Source organism: Hippoglossus hippoglossus, chromosome 6 (genome assembly GCF_009819705.1).
Source record: "Hippoglossus hippoglossus isolate fHipHip1 chromosome 6, fHipHip1.pri, whole genome shotgun sequence".
Classification (NCBI taxonomy): domain Eukaryota; kingdom Metazoa; phylum Chordata; class Actinopteri; order Pleuronectiformes; family Pleuronectidae; genus Hippoglossus; species Hippoglossus hippoglossus.
In genome coordinates this window covers 13804222-13825319 of record NC_047156.1, presented here as the reverse complement: position 1 = coordinate 13825319, position 21098 = coordinate 13804222, and the positions used below count along the sequence as shown (strand labels likewise).

Below are 21098 nucleotides of genomic sequence, written 5' to 3'. Positions count from 1 at the left end.
ACTAGAATGGCTATCAAATGAAACCACATTTAAATTCACTAGGTCTGAATTTTTTTATTTTGTCGTCAAGAGCCATGAATATTTTTCCGAGAAATCAAGGTCAAATGTTGAAAAACAATGTTAAAAGAAATTAAATTAAATTCCCGGATCAAAATGTAATGGTTTCTTCCCTGACCAATGCCACATCCTTCCACCTATAGTCTCATGATAATCCGGTCACTGTTTTTTGTGTAATCTCACAACAAACAAACTAACTAACGCTAATGAAAACATAACCTCCTTGGTGGAGGTAATAATCTGTGCTAATATACCAGAGGAGATGAGTTGGCTTTGAATTTGTCAGAGACTAATTTCTGTTCTTCATAAGTATTAACTAGATTTAGGTCTATAAAGAGGCAGTGATCCTCCCTGGTATAAGTGACCCTATTCCTACTTCACATTCCTCTTTAAAGCCAAGGTCAAAGAGGAGGAGAATCACTTTGCAGCATCGGCTTCTTTCTTTTCTTCCATTTCTTTGCGCGTATGAATCTCTGAATATCTGAATATCTGAACTGATTCACCCTAATTGCTGTTTGTGATCAAACACCCTCAGCAAAGTCTGCTGACTCTGAAGAGAGTGCAAACCCAGAGAATAGAGAATAATGATGCAGTGGCGGAATGTCATTTCTCTTGTTTTGACTCCGCTCCCGTTATTTCTGCCGATTAGAGAGATTTGCACTTTTTTTTCCCTCCCCCCTTTTCTGCTGAAAGACGATGTCGCTTGCCTTGGTTCAGCTAATTCTACACACGCTGCAATCTCTCCGTGTACGTAACCCTTTAATATCAGAACAGCGGGGGAAGAGCGAGGAGCCGCTGAAACGGGTGCGGCATGACACATATTCAATATTCACAGGTGAAAATGTCCCTGAGGAGATATTGTGATATTTGTTCTTGTGCCTTGCGGTGTTAAAATCTACCTCCACTACTTCCTCTTCACACCTTCATGTATATATTTTAAAAAAAATTGTATAATGGCCATAACAGCCATAACACAAGCCATCTATTCGGGATATTAACAGTATGACTTCACACACTCACCTTATGTTTAAACCCATGTGTGTTTTGCAGGTGTGTAGTCGGTGAGGCCGTTAAACTACCCATCAAGATGGTGGCCTTGTCGCTGAAGATCTGCGTCCGCCAGTGCAACGTGGTGAAGACGATGCAGTTTGAGCCGTCCACGCCCGTAGTTGGGACGCCTGCAGAATTTCATCAGGGAGAGAGTGCCAGAGGCCCAGTCAGGACAAGGTGTGGTGGCTGACTGAGAAGTGGTTTAACATGCATAGTATCTCATTTCCATAATGGAAATCTATAAGCATCTAAGTCTGCATACTCTGTGTTTTTCAGCCTCGGATTATGGCCTCTTCCTTTCTGACGATGATCCCAGGAAAGGAATCTGGCTGGAGTCTGGAAGAACCCTGGATTACTACATGCTGCGAAATGGCGTAAGATTAAGTCGTATAGTCTGAGGTGGAGCTCCGTCAGTGTCGCATCATTATCTCTCAAACTGATTTACATCTTCCAGAGGGAGCTGGGAAAATATATGCCTCCCTGCTCGCTGTGAGCGACCCCGGCTTTCTGTCAGCAGCGATCAGTCGGGTTGTTGATGTCACTGTGCAGTGGTGGATAAAGGTTTTTTCTAAACCAGGAGCTGTGACAGGGCCACAATTTACACAGAGGGGCCAATTATATGACCAACATCCCTGCACAATTCCTGATTCTGTAAGGTCGACATTTAAGTCATTCCTTGTTTACTGGGAGCTCTATAGCTTTGAGCAAAGCCTCCCATCATTGAATAAATTTCGGTCGGACAACTCCCATTTGAAATTAGATTAGATAAGATGACACTGTATTGTCAGAATCTCTTCTGAAATGTGTCGTGCATCCAAAAAACGTCCATCACCTCACATAAAGACAGACATATAATTACACAACAGAATAAAAAAGGTTTCTACAAACATTGTACACAAACAGATGACATTGCATCGAACATTTACAAAACAAGTGGCTGTGCAATTCCTTTAACATTCCGTGCTTCGACCACACTGGAACACTTAGTCTTTCTTAGAGCTCAAACTATGATTTAACAACAAAAGAGTTCTTCAGTCTGTTCAGTCGAGCCTGAGGGACTCTGAATCTTCTGTTAGATGGCCGAAGCTGATATTCCTCAAATAAAACATGAGAGGGGTCAGATGTGATGGTACCTGCCAGTGACAACATTCATCTAGTGTACTGTACACTGCTGCTTGAAAGCTTGAATCAAGCGGTTGACCCACAATCTTTGAGCAGATACGCAGCAGACTCGTCAGTCTGGCTTTAATTTGCACGGAAAGACAACTGAACCATACACTGATTCCATACTGCGTAAACACTCTGGATAATAATCTGGAAAAATAATAACATATTCTGTTTGTTTTCTCCGAATGACCTTGGTCTTAGAAGAGAATAGATGCGTTGTTGTACCTTGCTACACATGTAGTCCGTATGTGCATGTTTATTACATCAACAAAACATAGTTAGAGTTTGGCGTCTAGGCTCCCACTTCATCACTTCCTCAGATAAGATCACATGTCTGTAATGGTGAGTGATGAGCTTATACGTTTGACCTCCATGTCAAAGACTACAGGTGGATGCTGGGGTGGTGGAGGGGCTGAATGGACAGGCAGGGATACTGACACACAGCAACAGCAGGCAAAGGGAGAGATGGGAAATGGTTGCAGCTTAAAAAGACCACTACCGAATAGGGAGGGTGTGTTAAAGAGGATTTTGTCACATGATTAGAGCAGCGTAGCTCGAGTTGAATGTCTGAAGTAACTCGTAAGCCTTGTTCTCTTTGTTCAAAAAAAAGCTACTGACAGGACAGGGGCACCTCATGGGTCAATCAGATTTCAGGCCCCGTTCTTGGATCCATCCCTGTCATCTTGCTTGTCTCTCCGTTTTTTCTCAGGACGTCTTGGAATATAAGAAGAAGCAAAGGCCGCAAAAGATCAAAATGCTGGATGGTGCGATTAAAACCATCATGGTGGACGACTCCAAGACGGTCGGCGAGCTGCTGGTCACCATCTGCAGCAGAATAGGTAAGTGTTAAGTCTCCCAGCTCTGCTAATATGAATCTTGTCAAGCCATCGTCCAAGGCTTGAATTATTCATCCTCTGTAATATTTTTAGTCCACAGCGCAGCACTTGACTTTGCATGTTTCTGTGTTATTACATGTTATTCATTTCATATTTTGAACAGCAGCATTAGTTAACCACTTTGGAGCTTTCATGCACGCTTGATAAAGTCCTAATCACATTTTTCTTAAAGCACAATGGGAACAGTTTATCAAGCTCAAACAAGCTTGTTGGTAATAAATGCTGAAGTGCCATCCCGGTCTGTGACTGAGGTGTTCCCTAAGCTGCATATTTCAATTAGAAAGGAGGCTGCTATCAAGCTCATTTGGTTGACGAGGAGAGGGATGTGTGTCTGGCAGATAGCTTTATTAGAAAATGTTTGTTTGGAGTGAGTCTTTCTGCTTGGCTTCTTCTCCTCCTCGGCTCCCATTTTAGTTTCGCTGGCTCTGCACCAGCTTCCCTTCACTTCTGTTTCGGAACAGAGCGAGAGATAAAAAGAGAGTGTAAGAGAAGCGCTTTCTCTTTCGTGGCACTAATTATCGTGCCAGTTTGAGGCATCCTCCTCCATCCCCTCCTCCCCTGGCTAACTCGTGCCCTTTTCAGGAATCACCAACTACGAGGAGTACTCGCTCATTCAGGAGGTGACGGAGGACAAGAAGGAGGATGGGATGGGGACGCTGAAGAAGGACAGAACGCTGCAGCTCCGGGATGAGAGGAAGATGGAAAAGCTCAAAGCCAAACTCCACACAGACGACGACTGTGAGTGTGAAGGAGTGTTGTTGATATCTTGATGGCCTCGTGCCCATTTCTCATTTTCACATTAATGAATCTGACTCAACGCCATCATCTTGACATGTGCTTCATCACTCTTGTCTAATTTTTTGCGTGGACATATCAAAGTTTAATGAAATTACCACTGTTATCTTTTGCCCAGAGGACACCAAAGAAATGTTGAAACATTCGAATATATAAATCACCCTCTCGAGTTTGAAAAACTAGTTCTCATCCCCGCTGAAAATAAAGAAAGTGACGATATTCGTGCCCACTGAAGATTTCCACTTCGCCGTGATTTATTTGGCTAATTGTCTGTCCAAACTGGTTTCGACCTGCCTGGTTAATTTCACCATCAGCGACCTCTTCTAGTAATGTCTTTGTTAAGTGATTGTCTATTCATTTGTGCAGATGTGGTAACAGTGTGTGTATTGATTGTGCAGTGAACTGGCTGGACCACAGCAGGACGTTCAGAGAGCAAGGGGTGGAGGAGAGCGAGACGCTGCTGCTCAGGCGCAAGTTCTTCTACTCGGACCAGAACGTGGACTCTCGGGACCCGGTTCAGCTGAATCTGCTCTACGTTCAGGTAAACTCCACACACACACACACACACACACACGCACGCACGCACGCACACACACATACACACACACACCCACACCCACACACACCCCCCCACACACACACACCCACACACACACACACACCACACACACACACACACTAACCCTAACCCTAACCCTAACCCTCACCTTACCCTAATTCGTTTACGCTGGCACAGCAAAAACACTGTGCAGAGAGAAAGATGACCACAGCCTATATTTTTTCCTGTAACAGGACATTCTGCACAATTAGACCCAAGCAGGTTAGCATATGTGTTTTCAGCAGAATGGAGACAGGAGTGTAATTCTGTAAAGTTTTTGAGTCTAAAATCAATAACTGTGTTTTTAACGTGCATTTAGGTTTTGGCGAAGTTTGGACTGAATGAAATGTGGTTAACTCAGACATGGTCCATATAGGTTTGACTTTTATCTGTGTTTCTTGGTTCTTCTGTACAGTATCAGTTTCAAAATCTGTATTTTGTCTGTCTGAGTAGTGAAGCAGGACAATTGATAAAGAAAACATTTGTCATATCACAGTGTAAAGTTGGTTTACATTTAGCAGTCAATGAATTTAAATGTACTACACACTGACCTTTTGTTTTTGTCTCCTCATAAAAGTATCTGGCTCGGTAGCCGGTAAATTGCTCATTAGCTGGTCGGTAACCTTGTCTGTCTTCTGTTTGGTGCTAGTTAGCTTACAATGGGTTTAAAGGAGCTTTTGCTCTGAAAAGCTGTGACTGGAAACAGAGCTAACGAGAGTGAAGAGAGTAAACAGCGTGAACAGAAACATTACATTTGTAGGCAGGAAAACCATAAACTACATAAAAATGCTTCTCCACTTCCTTCTGTTGTACAAAACTGAAGCCAAAATATCTTACATATCTTACGTCGCCATCTTGCCAGAGTGCACAGTAGTGATTGTGGAGTGAAGCCGTGCTCGAGCAATACACATGTCCGATGAATGAATCAGTCCCACCTGTCACTCATGATGTTTCACCCTCATGCATCAAAAAATCTATTAAAACCAAACTTACTGGAAAAAATAACAGAAACATCAGTGTGGTAAAAACTACCTAAAATGACAGAAACCATCTTTGAGAAAATATATTTCATATATAAGCATGTATGTAACATATATTTTGACTTGTATTAAGATTAGTCCATGTCCCATCCACTAACATGGAGAAGGAGCGGTCATGTTGTTCATCCTCACATACAGTCTATGGTTAAAACCAAAACCATGAGCTTAAAGAGGCTAAATACAGAACTGCAGAGTCGGTTGATAATCCTTTATGGATTCGTTAATACAAGTAACCCCTCACATATCACTTACAGCCATTTGATCCATTGCTAATATGAAAATATTCTTACTGCGTCGTCCTCTATGATCCCCTCTCTTTTTACTTGTTCACATACAGTACACAGTCTTTTTGTTTTGCCCATTTTTGGGCTGTAACCTTGAAACCGCTGGATGTGTCAATGTGTCTTATCTGGGTGTCTCAGAGGATAATCTCAGGATGGATACGGCTGTGGGCCGGCGCAGACTGTGCTGTGCTCTTCTTTGAGGTCTGGAAAGCTCAATAGGAATTTGCTTGAGGCAGACACTGTGTCAGATGGGCTGTGCAATACATGATTTAAAGAATCCCTACCTATGTACTCCTGATTGAACAAATGCACTCCTCAGCTGGATGGTATTGGGTTTCAGCTCCAGACTGAACAGCAGGAGTCCTGTTTAAAAACACCAGTCTGGGATTCAGTGGTTTGAAGGGGTTACTTCTGTGGTATAGCAGCTGATCATGAGGCTGAGGGGTTTTGGAGGCAGTGAGTTATGTCTCTATCTGAACACTTCCTGTTGGAGGTGGATTTAATGTTCAGCATATTGTACATCTGGTTGTTGGGAGAAATAGTTTGGCTTTGCGGGGTTACATCTGGATGAGGTGGTGTTGTGTTTATTATGTGAGTTTCTCTCTCTCTCTCTCTCTCTCTCTCTCTCTCTCTCTCTCTCTCTCTCTCTCTCCTCTCTCTCTCTCTCTCTCTCATTTGCTAGTTCTACCAGTTTTATAAACTGGGGGGGGGGGGGGGGGGGGGGGGGGGGGGAGGCCTGCTGGCACAGGGGGAGTTCCGGCATTGCACTACTTTGGGTTTGGTCACTGCACACATCACTGCACTCACATCAGCCCCTCCAGCCAAGGGAGGAGGAGGAGAGCTCCCCACTGACACCTGGACTCAAACAGAGGGGTGTGGAGTTCCCAAACACAACACTCTCACACACACACACACACACACACACACACACACACACACACACACACACACACACACACGTACTCTATGAGATAGACAGAGAGCGTGGGTAAGAGGGTATTTATTAAAAAAATTGTCACACAGAGATTATTGGATGTAAAAAATACATGATCTCTGAAAAACTGGGCCCAGAGATACAGTATATACCACGTCTGAAATACGTATAGCTGCCTGCTGAACGTGTGTTCATAAAAAGACCCCCACCCTCCCTGTCTGCTCCTGCTGCTCTCCACCCTTCTATCTGTCTCTTCCCGGTTTTGACTCTATTTTTCCTGCCCTCCGCTTCCTTCCTCCTCTCACAGTTCGCCTGTCTCCACTCCCACTCTCCATCTCCTACACATTCTGACATAATCGCGCACATCTCCACCCTCCTACCCTGGCACACATTACGGCGAGGCACATATCATGCGCTCCTCTCAACGCAGACTCATATTTCCTTTCACAATAACATCCCGCCCCCTGGCCCCCGCCTCCTTTTGCCTCTCCGTTGGCCTTTCCTATCTGTCTTTCCCTCGTTCGCTCTCACACACACCCTGGGATTGTCACACAGGCAGATCACAGAGACTCTTCACATGGCACTGGCTCTAATTTGTCACCGTGTTAAAAAGGCCAAACAGAGCCAGAAGAGAGAGCTCTAGCAGAGTGGAACATACCCCAGGCTTCTTCTCCACATTCATTTTCCTTATTTCTTGTGCACCATTTTTTACCCCCCCCCCCACGCACATTTTCCTCTTTAACATCCTATACCATTTACAATTCATGTAATTCCCAGAACATCAGCAGTACCGAGTAATTGAATTCAGATTTAGCAGATGCTGACGTTATTGCTGGCATTTCTTTTGACAGAGCATCCCGGCGAATCAGCAATGATCTAAAACAAGCTTATGTTTATTAATGATGTGAAGCTTCCATGATTTCAATCCTACCCACCCACACACGCACGCACACACACACACACACACACATAATGGAAGCTCTGCCAGTAACAGACTAATCTGCTTTACTACTCGACCACTCCCTTTCTGTCATGTATTTGTGCTAAGACCAGGATAAACCTCCGTTGCAACAGCATCACTCCCTGCGTGCTCTTCTTTTGCTTTTACTTTTGCTCACATTTGTTGATCTAGAAAGAATACGCTTTGTACTGTGAGACAGGATAGTCCAAAGCAAAAGAGTAAATAGTATATATCCTCAATAAAGAGATATTAACTCAAAATTCACAGCAGAATTTAATCTCCAATACTGCTTTATCAACCAAGAAACTGTCATCCCACAAAATGTAATAAATATTTTTTTAAGCGGTTGCTCTGTTTCAGTTTTCTTTTTTCAGCATTTTAGGAGCTTTTTAGCATTTTTGCTTTATTGTAAAATGAACATTACAGAGAAATACAGAGAGAGAAGGCTCCCTGTGCCTTTGGATAAAAGCCAGTTCAGGTAGCCTGAATTGTTTTTGCTAAATGAGCCATCACAATTCATCCTTTCATACATTTAGGATTAAAACTGTGTCATGTCAAGTCATGAAGCGTTGAGATAATCGTTTAGATTAATGCTCTACTCACTGGTCTACTAGCGACTGTGCTGCTCATACACTGTGAATTCAGTTGCTTTAGTGTATCCCTATGTCAGCATTTATTTTTATGGCTGCATTAGACTCTGTGTGCTCTGCCGGGCCGCGGTGGACTTGTTGACCTCAGCGTCGTAGCCCCGGGCTTTATGTGTCACAGCTTCTGATGTCTTGTGCTTCGCTTCCACTCATGCGGCTCCATTAAAATGTCCCATCCGCCGTGAGAAATTCAGGGACTGGACTCACTGTCCTGTCTGTTGATGAACGTGGTAGAATTATCTGGCTGATCATTTGAAACATGATTTCAAATTTACATTTACATTAGCTGTAAATTAATGATCAATTACCCAGTCAATGATAAACTCAGTATCTAAACTATAGCTATCACTGAGTATAATAGCAACACCATACTGAAGAATGCTCCACACGAGTCCCTCTTTCAGTATTTTCATTCATGCCTCACTCACACTGACTGCATGGTTATCAGCTGTCTGGTAACTTCCAATCATATTCCGGCAGGTGTACTGCAGGACCATCATAACTTGACACTCTCTTTATTCGGCTGATATGCTCTTGACAACACTGTGCTGTAGCTCCACACATCATTCCAGCCTCAGCGAAGGACGGATCCTTTTATGCCGAATCTTATCTGTAGAACCCTTTTCTTCAACTGTAAATGGTGTGGGGTGTGCGTTTGTAATGTACACTGTGAAACAGGTTATTTACCAGCTTGTATACATTGTTCTGACAGAGCAGTATCCAGGACGCTGATTCTCTGTGCGTCAAACTCTCATTTCTGGACAGACAACAAAAAAAAAAAAATCCGGATCTATGCTAAAATGTAATGGGTTCTTTCCTGGCCCATATCCCACTGTTCCTGCGAGTTACGTGGAAATCCGCTTAGTAGTTTTTCCATCATCCTGCTGACAAACAAACAAACCAACAAACAGGACATGGGTGAAAACATAACCCCCTTGGCGGAGGTTATTATAACATAGTGGTATTCATGTAAAACACTATTGGTGAATTTTCAACCTGTAAAAATAGTTATATTCCATAGTATCTGTGTTATATTTATGTATAACTTAATGAAAAGCCATACTGCAACTTCAATAGTTGTCCTAAATAACTAGGGGCCCACTGGTAAATACATAATATCCAATAACCAATCTGCATCCAACTAGCAATCCTTATTTTAAAACATATCTCCATTATTCCTAGCATCTTCGTCGAGAGGATACAGAGTAGTAACAGTGTGTGCCGGACTGAATGGCACGTGTGAGGGCTAATTTTAGAGTGTCTTTTTGTGTTCAGTCACAGCTTATGCACTCCACTGTGAATTACACTGGGGAAGGGACGTGGTTGTGAGTGGAGGAGATTGTTGTCCTCATTACAGTAAGCTGCTGCTTAGTTTTTCATTGATGTAATGGGACATAAGAAGTCGGGTCCACGCTGTGCACTGATATGCTAATGCTAAAAGCACTGATGGAGCCTCTCTCAACGTCAGCGCCGCCTCTTGGCGCCATTCATTTTGCAGCGGTGCACGACAGCAACTGAGAGAGAGAGAGAGAGAGAGAGAGAGAGAGAGAGAGAGAGAGAGAGAGAGAGAGAGAGAGAGAGAGAGAGAGAGCGTGCGATAGACAGAGCTGACTGCCCCCTGGAGAAAACAGCACACTGACAACCGTTTGAAAGATGTCAACAAAGCCTTCTCCCTTTCCATCTACCTAAATGGTGAAGATAATGTAGACAGCATGGCTGAAAATGCATCGAAACACAAGTGATGTCTCAGCAGCGGCAAACAGACACAAGCCTTTTTCCCCCCGCTCAGTAGGAAAAAATAACATGCAGTCATTAGATTTCCTAACATCAGATTGATGGCCACTCTGTAATGCAGATGGGACACTGCGTTGCATTTCTGTAATGCCCTTTTCCTTTATAATAACACCTAATGGGCTGTGATGACAAATTGTTGGAGCCGTTACGTTAGCAGAACGGTTTTCATTTACTAAAACACATGTTATTGGGCCTGCCCGGTGTGGCAGAGTCACAGCTATGATGTATTTGCTCTTGATAAACACTTCATACACTTCTCTGAAGCACAATAAGTGCTCATTACGCTCATTATTTTATTGTTCTGTCCTTTCCTTGATGTGCGTTCCTTCCTCTCACTTACACCCCCACCCTCACATGTGTCTCCTCCAGGCGCGGGATGATATATTGAATGGATCCCACCCTGTCTCCTTTGATAAAGCTTGTGAGTTCGCGGGGATCCAGGCTCAGATCCAGTTCGGACCCCATGTGGAGCACAAGCACAAGCCCGGATTCCTGGAGTAAGCTTTACTTTTCCTTTTCTTTTCAAAGAGATGCATTAACACCAACATTCACAATAAGTCAACGTTCACAGCTGTGCACACACATACAGTGTCACCTCCTGCTTCAGTGCAGGCTGTTACTTCAGGGAGTTCCTGCAGTGGAAAGCTCAGGGATGATGTCAGCTGTTACAACTGTTTTCTGATATGTAGGCAGTAGGGCAAGAATGACCTCATATGTGGAGGTATGTTAATAGAATAGGAAATGCCTGTAGCTCAAACGTGTAACCATGCAAAAATGTAATTTATCTCCATAGCCTGAAGGAGTTCCTTCCTAAGGAGTACATCAAGCAGAGAGGGTCCGAGAAGAAAATATTCCAAGTATGTAAAAAAGTTTGACACTGTGGGCGGTCCAGGGGAATTATAGTGATTTGTTCTCTCCCGAGACACAAAATGACAAATATGACACATGAGGATAACCTCGTTTCAAGTATATTAACGTACATATGTGATGATCAGTCTAAGGAGGTGCAGATGTAACTGCTGTCGTTTCTCCAGGATCATAAAAACTGTGGAGAGATGACGGAGATTGAGGCAAAAGTGAAATACGTGAAGCTCGCCAGGTCCCTGCAGACATATGGAGTGTCCTTCTTCCTGGTGAAGGTAAGAACTAGACTGGTGAGGTCATTGAAAATGTCTTCACAGATTGGTTGCATGCATAAGATTCACAAGCACATTATATTGACATTCCCAGCAAATAAGAACACACAACATTAAATCACAAAAACATCCAATCAGCGATGAACCTTGTCGATAGCAGGTACCCATTTTATTCCTTATCAATTAGAATTTAATACCATTGTATTTTGCAATTTGTTGTAGTGTTTTGTGATTGTGTGAGCAAGGAGATCTCATGCTCGTTGAGGTCCACTCTGGATCCAAAATCTTGAACCAAGGTCACTGTCCCTGTCTCTTGACAAACTACGAAACCCCTTTGAATGGCACCAGATGTAACCCATGATAGCCTGACAGTCAAACACTACCAATTCATTTTTCCATAAAAAGATTTGAGTAAGTGTGCCCTTATTTGTCAAACCTATACTTAAGTGTAATTTGACTTGATGCTCTCCATTCCTCATTGTAACACAGGCGAGGGGCTGATCTACTGATATTCCTCTGAAATGACTCATAGCCTAAAATTACATTTACAATAACTATGATAACTTAATTCTCATATTGTTACTTTATTCTCGAAAACACCAATTTCTCTCCCTGTAAGTGGCCCTAACACTATGAAAATACAACTAGTTTTAAAAACCATAATTTGAAATGATTGCTGAGCCAAAAAACCTCCGGCTGTGCTTGTGAGTGGCGGCTGTTAGAGGGCCGGTCTGATATGAAACAGGTTTGAAAGCTTGTTGAAAACTCAGAAAATAAAAACCCATCATCACAACATCAGAAGGTTCTGAGTGGAAGATTGTGCACTTGCTGTTCAGCTGAAAACTCAGTGCTGTGAAATACTTGTGACACTCGCGATTCCGCTCTGGTTTGGCAAACACACAAGAGGGATGGAGGTGCCGCTGAATGTGAATGGGAGGAAGTTGCGCCGGCAGGTAATACAAAAGTTCTCTGACGATCAGCCTAGTCGGTAGTGAGGGGGGGAGAAGAGGAAGAAGAGTTCAGTTGTCAGCTGGGGTATTAATGGACGATAAATGGAATGTTTGGCCTGCACAGTTGAAGCGGACTGCAAGGTTCACATTAGCTTTGCGAGAGAGAGCGTGCGCGTGCATCCACACATACGAGCGCTGTCTGCATCCGATGAGCCGATTTACTGATGGAGATTTCAAGACTCTGCTAAATAATTCACTCCAGCTGCACTCTCGCTCTCAAAGCCCAGACCTGGCTTGTTTGATGCACATCTGAGAGCATGAACTTCCATTTCACATCTGACACTCTTTAATCACTGCAGGTTCTATGTTGATTTGGAAATACTGTGTGTGTGTGTGTGTGTGTGTGTGTGTGTGTGTGTGTGTGTGTGTGTGTGTGTGTGTGTGTGTGTGTGTGTGGTCCAGGTATTACTCAGTTATATTATTCTGTGTACATAAGCATTATGGAGACTTTTCTTCCTTATGGGGAAAAAAAGCAAGTCCTCATAACATAAATCATTAGATTTTAAGGTGAAGGTAAAGAGTAATATAAAGTAAGGCTTAGGTTTAAGGTTTAAGATTAATGTTGAGGTTAGGTTAGGTTAAGGTTATGGTAAGGTTTTAGGTTTAGACTTAGGTTCAGGTATGGTTTAGGTTCAGGTTAAGGTTAGGTTTAGCTTGAGGTTAGGGTAAAGGTTATGGTTAAGCAAGTAATACCAATACAATAAGTCTCCATGAAATCAATGTAAGTCAATGTAATTTCCTCTAAAGTCACGGAGACACGACTGTGTGTGTTTGTGTGTGTGTTTGTGTGTATCTACTTTTCTATCGTGATTAATTGAGCATGCAAATTTACCCAAACAATAATCAAGGCTAACCATTTAAAACCATATCGTGCCCACTTGTGATTAGAAAATCAAACTTCCTGCTTCGATTCAGCCTTGATAATCTTGACCTAGCTCAAAACAATGGAGGTTTTTAATAAACCTTTGTGTGAAGATATCAGGAACACTGGGATAATGTTATCTGTCCTGTGTTTAAGAGCCCTGAACCCAGAAACCCTTCTACTGATTGGCCTTCGCTCCATTGTCAGAGCTCCTTATTTTAACCCAGTGATAAAAGAGAAACAAAAGCCTGGAGACATAAAAGGTACACACTATATTTTCATCTCACCGTCTCTACAACTGGGTAATTTCTGTGTTGTCCTCTGCACCCCTGGAGGAGAGCCAAGTGCAGGCTTGCTCTCTGAAGTGAGCTGCAATAGATTTCCAGTGGGCAGAGCGTGGAGGGCACTGGAGCTGGTCAGGCAGAGAGCGGGGGGAAGCACCACGCTGGTGTGCTGACAGGGACTAAGGTCTGTGGAGACCCTGCTCAATAAAGCAGCAGTTAAACAAGGCTGAACTCTGCTGGGTCACTTCGCTGGGCTTTAAGTCACGGACACAGCATGTGGGGCCGCGATTGTGCATCTGCGCCGCGGATGAATCATCCACGTGGGTGTTTTAGCAGAGACATTAAACGTTGCTTGATGTTTTTCCTGTCTGACAGGAAAAGATGAAGGGTAAAAACAAGCTGGTGCCGCGGCTGCTGGGGATAACCAAGGAGTCGGTGATGCGAGTGGATGAGAAGACGAAGGACATGGTGCAGGACTGGCCTCTGACGACAGTGAAGAGATGGGCTGCCTCCCCCAAGAGCTTCACCCTGGTACTGTGATAGTCGAATGCCACTCGCTCCTAATCCATCGCACGTATTCAGTCATTCCGTGCACAGGGTGAATTACACAGCTCTGCATCACATATTCAATCCTTCCCCCTAGTTTTCATTTTCCAATACAAACAGAACCTGAAAAATTGCTGCGACCTCAGACCTCCAGTATTGAATGTGTGGAGCATGCTCGCCAGCTATTTCATCCGAGTTAACAATAGATGCTCGGAGAAGAATGTGCAGAAGTTGGATGTATTATTTATCTAAAAGCTTTTTTCAATTTTCTTTACCAGCTGCTGGCAACACTACTGTCTGTTTCCATCCAGTATCGGAGAGGAGTACTCCATTCAAAGATTAATAGATTATGCAGATTTAAAAAAATATACACTCTGAGGTATTTTTTGCCAACATTGATTTAAAGTGAAAAAAAAAAAGAAAATCACCTCTGTGTTTCTGCGGAAAGCTTTGATCTACACTACATCTCCTTTTTAATCACCTCTTTTCACGGGTCGTAGGAGCCAGCTCATTTTTCTTTCTGTTGAGGCGTTAGAAATAATGAAGATGCTGCAATGTTTATTGAGACCCTCGCTGCCAGTGAGACTTTTTTCTTCCCTCTGTAAGCTGATTGTGAGGCTCTTGTGAGATATAGAATATGTTACCAGTGCTGAATAGATGTTGGAACACTGTGACTTGATTTGCTCTGAATCTCTCAAGGATTTCGGAGAGTACCAGGAGAGTTACTACTCTGTCCAGACCACAGAGGGAGAGCAGATATCCCAACTTATTGCGGGATACATTGACATCATTCTTAAAAAGGCGAGTAAATTGGACAATAGAACTCTTTGAATTCATGGAGCATACATCCAATTATCCGTACATCTGTCTTATACTGTTCGCTGTGACATGTCGGGTTCTCCTCACTACAGAAGCAGAGTAAGGATCGTTTCGGCCTTGAGGGAGATGAGGAGTCCACCATGCTGGAGGAGTCGGTTTCCCCTAAGAAGTGAGTGGTATTGCATTGTATTGTGTTTTATTTTATCCACTGTATTGTCTGTGTGCTGCTTCGTGTGGGGGAATGCTGACCATTCGGATTCAGCGAGCACAGTCCACTTATTCTTCATGAATCTAAACCTTGTTGTTTAATTGTGCATGTAATTACATTTCTGTCTGCCCAGCACAGTTTCCCCCCCAAGGGAGCTAATGTTAGAATTAAAGACAAAAAAAAAAAACATAGCACTTTGAATTTTAAAGCAGCACTAACACTATGTCTATCACAGATATTGTTCTTGAATTGTCGAGTTTTGGAATTGAAAGTTCTTCCCTGTTTTTACAAACCTAAACACAAAAGCTGCCTCAGGGCAAAGCCACTAAATTATTATTTCATGAAAGAAAGATGCATCTTCGGAGGGTTAAGATACAATCTCATTGAAAGCAGTTTATTTTGCCATCTCTCTTGTTTTTCCCATGTCGCTTAGCAAAGTGATGGAAATCAACATAATGCTTATGGCTCCATCACGGAGCTTGGAAATCTGTTCTCATGATAAATCCACACGGCCTGTTAGTGAAACCGCTCTCAGGCAGAATGGGGCCTTGTATTCCTGCTGCTCAGGGGCCAATTTACTCACGTCCTGGTTTCCAACATAAAGACTTAATTGCTGCTTCTCAAAACAAGACAAAATTAACCAGTGGAGTCAGGAGCATCTGTTGAGCTGGAAAGGAAAGCAGACATTTTTCCTTTACAGTATATTTTTGTTTATTTTGTGACAATACCTACTCACCTTGAGAACAGTCGCTAACAAGCGTGGTAAATGCTTTAATTACAATGTTGTACTTTTCGTCATTTAAATTAAGAACAGATACATTATTATCTTTATTAGTTATCAGAATTTAGAGATCCAAGAGCCATGAGCAGCTCCATATGTTTACAAAGCACAATGCCACTGTCTACAAAAAGAGACACTTATAATGAAAAGAGATAATTAATCACATTTTATATATTTTATTAATCGTAACATAGGTTAATCTATAATTAATCAGATGCGTTTCTATAAGGATAGAAGATTAAATGAAAAGAACCTGTGTTTTGCTTTGTTTGACTTCATATTACTGATCCTTCCGCTACTCAGAGGTTTCGCTCTGAATGCATCCTGCTGTCTCTCTTTTTCTCCTACACTTCATCCTGCTCTTCCTGTCTCTTTTCCTTCCGTCTTAGGTCCACAATTCTGCAGCAGCAGTTCAACCGTGTGGGTCGAGTGGAGCATGGCTCTGTAGCACTTCCGGGCATCATTCGGTCGGGCTCCATCGGCGGCCCTGACACATTCAATATGGGTACTATGCCCTCGGCCCAGCAGCAAATCACCATGGGGCAGATGCACAGGGGACACATGCCCCCGCTGGTGAGTAAAAACACTTGCTATTGCAAGCAAACACAGTGTCTCAGACAAATGCACCAGATGAAAAAGAAATCCCCAATGTCACCATATTCGAAAATAAACTTGTAGCATTTAACCTAAGGCAAGTTTGTTTAAGTAAAATACAGTGAGAACAGAGGAGATGAAAAAATGATCAGTGCTCCTGTTTTTAAAACATCTGAGGTGCATCATGTTTTTTATGTAAATCTGATCTGTGGTGGTGTGTGGTGGTGAAATATTACTTGTGGTCCCTGCTGTCAACAATGACCCACAATGAACAATATGAATATGGCCATGAGTGAGATAGGGAATGAGAAGTTCCTTATAGTAAAAGCTCATCTGACTCCTGCGGTTTAGAGATATTAGATTGCATGACTGAGAGGTTCACAATTTTGCACCCACAGACAATGCATATAGTGTATTTAGATTGCTTCTATCTAGTCATTTGCAAACTGTGTTGTTTGCTGTTGTCAGAGTCTGGCCCAGCAGGCCCTGATGGGGACCATCAACAGCAGCATGCAGGCTGTGCAACAGGCCCAAACCGACCTGGGACATGTTGATAGTCTTCCTCCACTGGGACATGACTTGGTGAGTCTTCTCTCCACTTACTGCACAGTGTGTTTTAGAATAGATGCAGCATGGATAGATGAAGGACCCCCTCCATGACCCATCACTTATAGCAACTAGTGAAGTGCCTACACATGCTTCGAAACATGTCTGTTTGGAAATGGGCAACATGTTGATGAGTCGCCTTTTTATTAAGTTTAATATTGAATGTATAGCATGTCCAAATCTCACCAAAATCGGCACTGTACTTCCATTGCCCCTTCACAATCCTTAAGTGCTAAGTCGATGAGATGATCATTTTCGAGATCTGTTTTCCAGATACAGACAAACAGAGATTTCTGTAATTAGACAGATTTCCACTTTTGCAACAATCGTGAATTTGTGCTTTCTGATGTCACAGCCTCTGGTTTTGCTCAGCGCAGAGAGCTTTAAAGAACACTCATCACATCAAAGTCAATCGTATTTGTCAAATATAATTAAGATGTAGAATCGACTGTAGATGTGGAGGCTGTATTTAATGCTTGAGTGTTTCCAAAGCTGTAGGTGTTACAGCCCGAGTCCTTTAATCCCGCACAAAAAAAGTTTATACGAACCGAAAATCACCCACTGTGATGAAAGCCAACAGCTCTCCTTTTCCTCCTCCTCCGCCGAAAGGCTTCCAGGGTTTGGGTTCAGAACAAAGTGGATGAATCCAAACATGAAATCCACTCTCAGGTCGATGCTATCACCGCTGGAACGGCATCTGTGGTCAATCTCACTGCAGGTGAGTAATGGAGAATACCAAACAGCTAAAAGATGGCACATGTTATCATTTTCAGTTTTCCTTTATTTCGACACCAGAATCCTGGTTTATGAAGAGTGCACCGGACAAAGCTCTAAAAGGAAATGGCCCTGTTGTGAAAAAGATATTGTTTATCTTCACATCATTGTCAGAGTTAAACACTCACTGATTAGGATCTTTTTTAAACAAGGGAGAATTTCAGATTTTTAAGATGAGTAAATCGTGAACTTGTTGTCCTGACATACTGGCAACGTCTCTCTCTCTCTGCTCCCCATGTTGTTTGGCGGGAGCAGCAGTCGAGCTCCTGCCAGACATTTGCAGGGTTTTAATCTTACCTCACCATCTGTTTGGTTGCACTTACACTCCCCCTCACTACAACACAAAGTTTGTCTTCAGGGCCACTTGCTGCATCAACGTGCTCATCTCCGTGGAACCATTTCGAATTGGCTCTAATTATGACACTGACGTTGATGTGTGTGTTACCGTGTGTGAGACGCACGCTGCCCCGTGCATTAGCTGAACCAACGTGGCAGCTGCGCAAAAAAATGATGATGCACGGTAGAGGCGTAATTTGAAATGATGGCCGTCCGTCCTCCGCAGGTGAGCCCACAGAGACGGACTACACGGCGGTGGGCTGCGCCATCACCACCATCTCCTCCAATCTCACGGAGATGTCCAAGGGTGTCAAACTGCTCGCGGCACTGATGGAGGATGAGGTGGGCAGCGGACACAAGCTCATGGGTGCTGCCAGGATGTTGGCAGGAGCCGTATCAGATCTGCTCCGATCTGTTGAGCCTGCAGCCTTGGAGGTGAGTCACCCACCGATTGTTGTACTGACCCGCACTTCATCTTCCTCTGTAATCCTGGCAGCAGCATACAGTGTCTTTCCTTTTATGTCCCACTGAAGACATTCTTTCTGAGAAGAGTTCTGACCCAGAAGTCTGTTTTAGATAATTCATGGAGGCCTGTTTGAGAACGGGCCAGTGTAATGATTGTGGTGATGTCACTGTCATACAGCCCAGGCAGACGGTGCTGACTGCGGCAGGAAGCATCGGACAGGCCAGCGGGGATCTGCTCCGTCACATGGGGGAGGGCGAGACCGATGAGAAGTTCCAGGTTGGACACCACCCACTCACTGTTCCTATGACACCGCCGGCCAAACAGGAAGGCAAACACGAAATCTCAGAACGCCTTTAAAAATGTCGATACACTCTTATGTAATCACCCCAGGCTGTATAACAATGTGTCAGAAGCAGAGCTTTTATAAGTGGTATGACACAGTGTCTCAGACAGCTTATCTATAGCTCTTCCTATCTGTCTCATTTATTCTTATTCTATTGAAATTCAATTATCTCCCACATGCTCATATTTTTACTTCTTGGATGTCTCCTTACAGCCGCTGGTGTTAATCCCACATTCTCTGTGTCATAGACCTTGAGTCAATAATCTGCTACATGAACATCAGTGTAGCGGAGTCTCTCCATTTGCTGTACTTAATAACAGATGTGATTTATCATTCACATCTGAAAAAAGTCATTATCACTATTTGCATTTTGCTGCAGGTGCCTTGATGAGTTCTCCATAAATCAACCGGACAAAATGAGTTAAAATAAACATTTGCTTTCCCCGTCCCTTCAGTCACGTGTGCGCAGCTGTGCCGTGTTCCAGTGAAGGACATTGATTAATATGTTGCAGGACACCCTGATGAATCTGGCCAAAGCGGTGGCCAATGCAGCTGCTATGTTAGTCCTGAAGGCCAAGAACGTGGCCCAGGTGGCCGAGGACAGCGTGCTGCAGAACCGGGTGATCGCAGCTGCCACTCAGTGTGCCCTGTCCACCTCACAGCTGGTCGCCTGCACCAAGGTATTTATCTAAAACTTGTTCATCTCTGCAGCCAAGTTGGTAAAGGACGTCCGAAGAGGCAGGAAATCCGAGTAAATATTCTAGTCAGGATATATTGCGTGAGTCAGTGTAGCTTAATTTGATTTTCACTTTGGAAATATTGAAATTCATGTATCTTTTATTAAAGTAGAACGGCCCCTTGCCCTAACCCAAGGCCAAACAGTTTTATATATCAGCTCTTCTAATAGAAGAATAAAGGGAAGGTCTGATAACCTGAATTGTATAAACTGATGGATTCCACAGATCTAAACACCTGATTTGGATTTACATCAAGTTCAACACACTATTTCCTGAGAAATTCACAGTAATGTTGAAAAATGTCTCACAGTGTTATTGAAAGTGATGCAAACAAATTCCAGGATACTGCAATCTGGAACTTGGTCTGCACCAGGATTAGATGGTTTGCATAATCCTGCTGAAAAATAAACAGTGTGCACCTCCGCCAAGGCCCGACAGTCCCCTTATGAAACCACATTTAAAATCATGAGTTACATGTGATTTATTTGAATCTGCACCAAATTGCCCATATTCAAAAAGATCGGTCCCCCAATTATTTTTTTTATTCAAGATCTGTGAATAATTCTCTGAGAAAACAATTGAAAATGTAAAAAAAAAAGGCACTGTTAAAGAAAGTGAAAATAAAAACCTGGATCCACATCTGCACCAAGATTTAATGGGTTCTTCCTTGGCCCTTGGTGGAGTAGTGTTTGTGTAATCTCGCTAACTAATAAACAGCTTTTTTTTATCAGAAACTAATAAATAACTGCATTGCATTTTAAAAGTCAATGTCAAGTTTATTTATTTAGCACATTTAAAACAACTTGAGTTGTTATTCTTGGTTAGAAATAGAAAGAATCAACCTTTTCCTCAATTCTTGATATATTTCTTGAGCCTCTATGACCGACTGTGTGTGTTGCAGGTGGTGAGTCCAACCATCAGCTCCCCGGTGTGTCAGGACCAGCTGGTGGAGGCCGGGAAGCTGGTGGACCGCTCGGTGGAGACCTGCGTCAAAGCGTGCCGTTCGGCGAGCGACGACGGCGAGCTGCTGAAGCAGGTCGGGGCGGCAGCCGGTGTGGTGAGCCAGTCCCTCAGCGACCTGCTGCAACACGTCCGCCACTACGCCAGCTGCGGAGAGCCCATCGGGCGCTACGACCAGGCCACAGACACAATCATGAACGTGACGGAGAACATCTTCACCTCCATGGGTGACGCTGGTGAGCACAAAACAGACAGAAAAGGTCTCCTGATTTGATCCGAGCCTGTTTATTCACAACAAAGGACTAAACATAACAAATCATGTGCTCTTTAATTAATACCTGATTCCCCTTGACAGAGCACCGTAGGACATTGTACACATTTGCACACATATTAAGTCATCTTAAAGATGCGGT

General features: G+C 43.3%; 1 protein-coding gene across 1 annotated transcript in view; it reads left to right on the top strand.

Moving 5' to 3' along the window:
* The first annotated feature begins 1144 nt into the window (after positions 1-1144).
* The window catches only part of tln2b (talin 2b), a 52492-nt gene continuing 32538 nt past the window's right edge, over positions 1145-21098 (top strand). Inside the window, 20 exon segments of the mRNA XM_034586935.1 lie at positions 1145-1225; positions 1228-1245; positions 1248-1284; positions 1384-1481; positions 2984-3113; positions 3753-3908; positions 4364-4506; positions 10593-10720; positions 11017-11080; positions 11258-11362; positions 13891-14046; positions 14761-14862; positions 14973-15049; positions 16259-16442; positions 16932-17045; positions 17679-17787; positions 18406-18614; positions 18823-18921; positions 19501-19668; positions 20627-20921. Coding sequence (XP_034442826.1) covers positions 1145-1225; positions 1228-1245; positions 1248-1284; positions 1384-1481; positions 2984-3113; positions 3753-3908; positions 4364-4506; positions 10593-10720; positions 11017-11080; positions 11258-11362; positions 13891-14046; positions 14761-14862; positions 14973-15049; positions 16259-16442; positions 16932-17045; positions 17679-17787; positions 18406-18614; positions 18823-18921; positions 19501-19668; positions 20627-20921 — 2473 coding nt within the window.